The 7,941-nt window shown below is 53.9% G+C and overlaps 3 protein-coding genes across 3 annotated transcripts; 2 read left to right on the top strand and 1 right to left on the bottom strand.

Annotated features, from left to right (window-relative positions):
- Nucleotides 1–913: 913 nt before the first annotated feature.
- On the bottom strand, nt 914–2,167 carry PODANS_1_9450 (uncharacterized protein; the record flags this gene model as incomplete). Its single annotated transcript, XM_001908571.1, has 4 exons — nt 914–1,042; nt 1,103–1,236; nt 1,303–1,883; nt 2,112–2,167. The coding sequence occupies 4 exons, from the start codon at nt 2,165–2,167 to the stop codon at nt 914–916; spliced, it is 900 nt and encodes a 299-aa protein (XP_001908606.1).
- An 869-nt stretch (nt 2,168–3,036) lies between these two features.
- PODANS_1_9460 (uncharacterized protein) lies at nt 3,037–6,183 on the top strand (the record flags this gene model as incomplete). The annotated part of the gene is made up of 5 exons (XM_001908572.1): nt 3,037–3,091; nt 3,353–3,579; nt 3,633–5,231; nt 5,289–5,981; nt 6,043–6,183. 5 exons carry the CDS (start codon nt 3,037–3,039, stop codon nt 6,181–6,183), a joined length of 2,715 nt encoding a protein of 904 aa, XP_001908607.1.
- A 1,171-nt stretch (nt 6,184–7,354) lies between these two features.
- On the top strand, nt 7,355–7,939 carry PODANS_1_9470 (uncharacterized protein; the record flags this gene model as incomplete). Its single annotated transcript, XM_001908573.1, has 1 exon — nt 7,355–7,939. A coding segment is annotated over one exon (585 nt), but the record flags the coding sequence as incomplete, so codon positions are not given.
- Nucleotides 7,940–7,941: the final 2 nt, after the last annotated feature.

Genomic DNA, 7,941 nt, shown 5'->3' on the forward strand with positions numbered 1-7,941 from the left:
TGAAGGGGACGGGGGTGAGGGGGAACGCGGTTTGCGTTGGTTTTGTCGGGGAAGGGGGGGAGGAGAGGGATGATGTGCCGCTTGGGAGGGCTGCGAAACCTAGGGAGATCGCGAGGGTGGTTGGGTTTCTCGCGAGTGGGTTTTCGAGTTATGTTACGGGGGCGAGTTTGGTTGTTGATGGGGGGGTTAGGTGGGTTGCTCTCTTTGATGTTGTTGTGGTGGTGAGCGTGACTGGGATGGCTAACAAGTGAGATATAGTGCTATGGGTCCGAATATTGTTCCCATTTAAGGTCTGGGCGGTTTACTGGCGAAAGAGATGCTGGAGCAAGGGAACCTATTCATTACCTAGCTTTTGGGGGATAGTTCAAGAGAATCTATGTTTGGGATCAGGATGAAGAGCAATAACCTTGGAGGTGTGTCAAGCAACACAAATATACTGGTTTTGTTGATCGTTCTTGTTTGTTATCACGTAATTTTCAGAGCAAGCAAGTCCATGGATGGTGCTCCAGATCAAGTTTACGCTTGGCCCATGCACACCTAGAAAAGGGGCAACAGGTAGCAGTACTTATCAGGGACTATACTATTCTTCCCCAAGTGGTAGACTCTTGGAAAGCTTATAGACGGCACACAACAACAGCGCAAGCGGGCGATAAAGCCCAGCTGACACACAGCAAAAGACTACGTTTTAGGGGTGGATTGTTGGTTGGTACACAGGAGGCCAGCGGCAGTGCTCGCACGATGCGATACGTCAAGTGAGACTCTCTCAGAACTAGTTTATACAAAGGGAATACAACTGCCCTCCCTTGCCCCACATCTCTTTTTCCTGCTCACTCTCGGTGTATGGTTGATGATGGGAAGAAAAAGGCGAGCTTCTATCACGCAAAGAACCGCTTTTTTGACACTAAACGGCAATTTACATGTCCGCAGAGGCGGTGGCACCAGTGATAATTTCAACCAACTCGCCGGTAATGACGGCCTGGCGGGTGCGGTTGAAGAGAATCTGGTACTTGCTGATCATCTCACCAGCGTTCTTGGAAGCGTTCTGTGACGGGTGGGTCAGATACCAGTTCATGAAACTCGTATGAGTAAAACAAAAACTTACATCCATGGCGTTGCGGCGGGCAGAGATCTCGCAAGCGTGACCCTCAGCAAGAGCCCAGTAGAGTGAGTTGGCAAGGGTGTACTCGCGGAGGTTGGGAAGGACACCCTCCTCGACCTCGAAAGCGGCAAAGTTGGCTATTACAGCAAAAATTAGCCAGAGGTTCATCAAGACATTCATGCATCGAGACAAGGTCTACGCACGGGAGTTGGCAAAGGCCTCCTCGGAAAATCCCTCAATGATGGTGGGCTCGTAGCTGGTGGCGTTGATGAACTTGTTGTAGAGAATCTCAACCTCGGAGTAGTCGCCCTGGAGCTGGACGATCTGGTCGACGATGGACTGAGCCTCGGTGAAGGTGGGGACGTCCTTGCCAACACCAGAGAAGTTCAGGACGATGTTCTTAGCATGCGTACGGGAGAGCTGGGCCTTGGCCTTCTCGCCGAGGATGACGAGGTCGAAGTTGTCCCCCTCGGTGGCAGCCCTTCGGCGGATGAAGCGGGCAAGACCAGAGTGAACACCACCGCAAAGACCCTTGTCGGAGCTGCAGACGACGACGAGCTTCTTCTTGCCCTCGCCCTCGAGGGGCTTTGTCTCGGCCGACTGGTAGACCTTGTTGCTGGTCTCGCCGTAGCTGCGCGACTCGGTCATGGCACGCTGGGCACGGTTGAGCTTGGTCGAGGCAACGATCTTCATCGTCTTGGTGATCTTCTCGATGTTGCGAATCGACTTGAGGCGGCCCTCGATTTCACGGAGGGTAGCGAAGGTGGCGGCCGGAGCAGCAGCCCTGCATGTCGCAACCGTGGGTTAGTATTTTGTGTTCTTGCTGCATTGTCCTCTTTTCTTTCCGTCTTCATCTATGCCATCTTCCCCAACCCGGAGATGCTCTCTCTCCACCAGACCGAAATATATCGTGTGTTGTTGTGCTGTCGGTGCTGCTCGGGCCTCTCGACGGCTTTTGCTAGGGAGCTCGGGGCATGACGAAAAAGTCCAGGGAAAGGCATTTGCAACATACCGGGAGGAGGCGGCAGCGCCGGCTCTCAAAGCCGGACGGGCAGCTCTTGACAGCATGGCGAAAGGATCTGGGGATAGTTCTCTGCTGGCTGGCTGTGGCCCCGGTTGACCACGATAAATGTGCTGGCGTCAATTGAGCAGCAGCAGCGGGAGGTTGTGGCTCAATCGATCGGAGGTGCAATTGGCGTGAGAGGTTTGCTGAGCTTCGGCTCCACACGGACCACACCCCATCCCGCTTCCTGCTCGTGCCTCCCGTCCGCCCTCTCAGCCTGTTGTGGCTTGTCTTTCCGTGTTTCCAGGGTTCCCGGCAGTGGGCGGGGCACCTCAGAGGCTGACTTGCCAGTGTTTGACAGCTGGCAGAGACCGGAATTCCAGTGTTGGATGCTCTCTTCAGGGCCCCACCAGAAAAGATGGTACTAGCTTAGTCATGGCTTGCTTTTCTCTTCACGCTACGAAACTTGAGCTGCGTGTCTGCGAAGAAGGCTACCTTACCAAGGCTGGCCAAGTGTGGATCCCCCCGTGGCCCATAATTATCTTTAACCTCGTCCTGTCGCCCCAGCTCTGCTTGGACTCGTGGAATCCCTCTTTTTTCCCCTGCCTGGTTCTTCCTTCTCACCTCACACGTTCTCTGTCTCACGCATTGCCTTGCCCTATAGACCAGAGGCCTCGACTGCGCGTCTTTCCCTCATCCAAAAACCCCCGACTTTCCCTTCAGGAGCCGAGCAACATTCCTTCCCCTTCCGAGAGCCGGCCTTTCTTACAGGACTCGGCCAGTTTTGCTTTTTGCGAATCGCCCATTTTCCAGTCTACGCCTACCGTCTTTGACGACTGCGCCGCTTCGCACCTTCCTCGCCAGCCAACTCCGCTTCGTCTTCGTTGACCGATCGATTTTAATATCAATCAAAACTCTGCAATCAAACTTGATCATGGCTTCCGACAGTTCTGACGATGACAGGCCTTTGGCAGGCACGAACGGTCACAGTAAGTTTAACTACTCGGTGCCAGAGAAGAGATATTCTCTCGCTCTGCAACACCAATTTTTCGCCCCTTCACGGTATGCACTGTGACACGCCCTGGTATTCGTGCCAGGTTGACGTGGCACAGTCCTCACCGCGAGCTTTCGACTGCTTGCACTCGCCTGCCTTCTTGCAGGCCTCGTGCAGTTGAATGCTATTGTTGCTTGACGCGCAGTCGAAGCACAACCACGGCAAGAAGCAACCTCACTGACATTCTCACCATCAGAGTCCGCTCCCAAGATCTCACCAGCCACCGACCGCAAGATGGATAAACTCGCTTCCAGGGCCCGTCCGGCGCCCCCGAACGTCTCGATTCGCAACGGCCCTGTGGAAGACAACGCGATGGACATCGACACCACACCCAACGGAGGCCCCAAGCGGAAAGCGCGCAGCTCTGTTGGTCAGACGGTCAGTTACAAGGACGAGTCGGACAGTGACAATGGCGCACCACTGGTAGGTCATCTCGGTTATCATGTGTACAACTCCTTTAGCTTACCATCTCCCAGGCCAAGCGTCAAAAGTCCAAACACAAGCAAGAAGACTCCGATAGTGACGATGAGCCAATTGCGAGAAAGAAGAATGGCGCCAGGTTGCCTCCTTCCATCAAGAACACCGCCATGGTTGATTCCTCCGATGATGACCAGCCTCTAGGAACCAAGATCGCTCAGAGGAAGGCGGCGATTGAGAAGTCTGCTGGCAAGAAGAAGCCGGCTGCGAAGAAGGCGATCAAAGACGAGTCGGATGACGAGCCGCTGGCTAAGCCCAAGAAGCGTCAATCAAATGGTGTCTCGGCCGCGAAAAAGACCAACGGCGTCAAGAAAGAAGAGTCGGATTCGGATTCGGATGCCCCCATCGCCAAGAAGGTGAAGAAGGAGGCTCCTGCCAAAGCCAAGGTCAAGGCCGCTGCTGCTCCTGCCAAAAAGGGCAGGTTGGTCAAGGAGGAATCGGTGGCCAACAGTGCTGCTGACGAAGAGGAAGAGGAGGAGTATCGGTGGTGGGACGCGCCAAAGAAGGAGGATGATTCCATCAAGTGGACCACCTTGGAGCACAATGGTGTCCTCTTCCCGCCCGCCTACGAGCCTCTCCCCAAGGATGTCAAGCTCATATACGACGGCACGCCGGTCAATTTGCATGTGGATGCCGAGGAGGTGGCGACATTTTTCGGTGCGATGCTTCATTCCACCCAGAACGTCGAGAATCCCACCTTCCAGAAGAACTTCTTTAAAGATTTCAGGGATGTTCTCAAGGAGACCGGTGGTGCCAAAGACCAGAATGGCAAGCCTGTTGACATCAAAGAGTTCGCCAAGCTCGACTTCACCAAGATCTTTGAGTACTACAAGGGTCTCAGCGAAGCGAAAAAGGCTCGCCCGGCTGCTGAGAAGAAGGCGGAAAAGGCTGAGAAGGACAAGTTCGAGGCGCCCTACATGTACTGCAAGTGGGATGGCCGGAAAGAAAAGGTGGGCAACTTCCGCGTCGAACCGCCTGGACTTTTCCGTGGCCGTGGTGAGCATCCCAAAACCGGCACTGTCAAGAAGCGTGTCATGCCTGAGCAAGTCACGATCAACATCGGCAAGGAGGCCAAGGTCCCAGATCCGCCGGCCGGACACAAGTGGAAGGCTGTGCAACACGATAACAAGGCGACATGGCTCGCCATGTGGCAGGAGAACGTCAACGGCAATTACAAGTATGTGATGCTGGCTGCCAACAGTACCGTCAAAGGCCAAGCCGACTACAAGAAGTTTGAGAAGGCTCGCGAGCTCAACAAGCATATTGCGAGGATCCGAGCCGACTATACCGCTGAGCTCAAGTCCGAGATTATGGCTGAACGACAACGCGCCACCGCCATGTATCTCATTGACAAGTTTGCGCTCAGAGCTGGCAATGAGAAGGACACCGAGAACGAGGCCGAGACGGTAGGCTGCTGTTCGCTCAAGTTCGAACACGTTACACTCAGGGAGCCCAACACGGTTATTTTTGACTTCCTGGGCAAAGACAGTATCCGCTTCTACAACGAGTTCACGGTGGAACGGCAGGTCTTCAAGAACTTGAAGCTGTTCAAGAAGCCTCCAAAGGCGGATGGTGATGACATTTTTGACAGGCTCACGGTAAGTTTTGATCGCTTTTGAGAAGGGCCCGCAGCTAGTCACTAACGCATCTGGCAGACCTCTCAACTCAACAAGCATCTCTCCAACTACATGCCCGGCCTCACAGCAAAGGTGTTCCGTACCTACAATGCCTCCCACACGATGTCAACACTTCTTCAATCTCTCTCGGTCGAAAACAGGACCATGGCTGAGAAGATCAAGCTGTACAACGATTGCAACCGTGAGGTGGCCGTGATTTGCAATCACAAGCGTACGGTTGGCGCAGCCCACGAGGCGCAAATGGAGAAGCTTGCAGACCGCATCAAGGGCCTCAAGTATCAGAAGTGGCGCACCAAGATGATGATGCTTGATCTCGATCCCAAGCTTAAGAAGAAGAAGGGCGCCGAGTACTTTGCACTCGACGAGGACATTACCCAGGAGTGGCTCTTGGAACACCAGAAGTTCCTTGTGGAGGAGCAGAGGACCAAGATCCAGAAGAAGTTTGAGAAGGACAACGAGAAGCGCGTTGCCGATGGCGAAGCTGAGTTGGACGAAAAGGAGCTCAAGGAGCGCCTCAGGGTGGCTGCGGAGCTCGAAGCCAAGTACAAGAAGGAGAACAAGACCAAGAAGGTGGAGGCCGAGGGCAAGGGCCCCGCCGTCGAGAAGCTTGAGGCGGCCGTCAGCAAGTTTGATGACCGCATCAAGACGCTCGAACTGCAATGTGCTGATCGTGAGGGCAACAAGGAGGTGGCCCTGGGCACATCCAAGATCGTGAGTTTTGTCGCAATGAAGTCTTGTTTTCGATGTTTCGTACTAACCTGGTCCCTTCCAGAACTACATCGATCCCCGTCTCACAGTCGTTTTCGCCAAGAAGTTCAACGTTCCTATTGAGAAGTTCTTCTCCAAGACGCTACGCGACAAGTTCAAGTGGGCGATTGAGTCGGTCGGCGACGACGACACGTGGGAGTTCTGAGCACACGTACAAGATCGGCTCCTTTTATCTATCTATTCTAATGCTGTATACTATATATCTTGGCCAACCTTCGCTGCAAGCCACCTTTTACGATATTCACGCATTGCATTCCAGACGACCACGGTCCGGCTACCCACATATTGGCCCCTTTGCTACACGACGGGCTTCCGCCAATTGAGGCGAGGCGCAGTTTCGACGTTTCCCACTTTGCAATCTGGTCTGGGGCGACTGGCGTTGGTTTATGGGGCCAAAATGGAGTTCAGGGGAAAGAGGTGAAAAAAGAGAGGAAGGGGATGGATATCCTATAAGGATCCCAAAGGAGTAAAACACCACAGACAGTTAGCATAAAGAAGCGTTGAATTATATCATGATGCGATGCAGCGGTTTCTTGCTTGAACATCAGGAATTCAGTGAAGTCATTGTTTCATTCTCTGCCAAGGATTCCATGCCTGATGACAGCAGAACAGATTCCGGTCGTGCTTGGGTTGCTTGTACCGAGATCTTGCTTGCTTGACCGTTGGTGATTGCATAAGGTGGGTTTCGCCAAGACCTCGCCCACACCAGCCACCCGATGAATGGCTTGGCGGGCACGGCGGGCGATTCTGTGCCCGGCGCCGGGGCACCCGCCAACTTTCTCGCCGAGTTTCGATCCACATTCCCAACCTCCTCTGAAAACTAGACGAGCGGACGCGCCGCAATCCCTGCTGAGCTGGACCCTATCTTTTTGGTGCTGGGACGAGACTGATGACGACAATTGGAGGGTGGTTGGGATGATGTGTTTCTTTCCTTGGGAGGTTGTTGGTGGTGGTAGTTGGTGGTGGGGGTGATGGATAAAACCGAGGGAGTGGCCTGGTTTTGGGGGGAGCTGCAGGTTGCTCTCTTCCCGCCTTTTTTTGTTGATGTTCACTATAAGAGGATAATTTCTATAGTTCCATTGTTGGGGAGAAGACAGCAAGAAATACTTTTGACGGGACTCGACTACCTTATTCTTTTCTGGTTGCTCCCAGTGGATTGTTATCCCTTACATTTTGACGACATCTTCGACGGGTGATCCGGCTGAGACCGGCAGATAACAACACAAGATGATGTTCTCCAAACGATGGAAGACAGCGCTTACAGCCTCCACCGCACTGGTGACTGGGGTTTTGGCACAGACATGGAGTGATTGTAACCCATTACACAGCAAGTCTCTTCCCACTATGATCTCCTCCAAAACAACCTCATTAACAACCCTTTAGCAACCTGCCCCGCCAACACAGCCCTCGGCATGACAATCAACGTCGACTTCCGCCGCGGCTCGGTCGACTCCTTCATCGCCTCCGGCGGCGCCCCCTCCTACTCCTCCGACGGCGTGACCTTCTCCGTCTCCCGCCCCGGCGAAGCCCCCCAGCTCTCCTCGCTGTTCTACATCATGTTTGGCAGGGTGGAGGTAACGATGAAAGCCGCCCCCGGAGCCGGGATTGTCTCCTCGCTAGTCTTGCTGTCGGACACGCTAGACGAGATTGATTTCGAATGGCTAGGCGCAGACGACAGTGAAGTGCAGACGAATTACTTCTCAAAGGGGCAGACGACGACGTATAACAGGGGGCAGTTCAACCCTGCGCCGAATAATCAGGGGGAGTTTATCACTTACATTATTGACTGGACGCCGCAGAGGATTCAATGGTATGTTGGGGGAACGTTGGTCAGGACGTTGGGGTATGATGAGGCGGAGGGGCAGTTTCCTCAGACGCCGATGCAGGTTAAGTTTGGGGCTTG

This window comes from Podospora anserina, chromosome 1 (genome assembly GCF_000226545.1).
Source record: "Podospora anserina S mat+ genomic DNA chromosome 1, supercontig 2".
In the NCBI taxonomy this organism is placed as follows: domain Eukaryota; kingdom Fungi; phylum Ascomycota; class Sordariomycetes; order Sordariales; family Podosporaceae; genus Podospora; species Podospora anserina.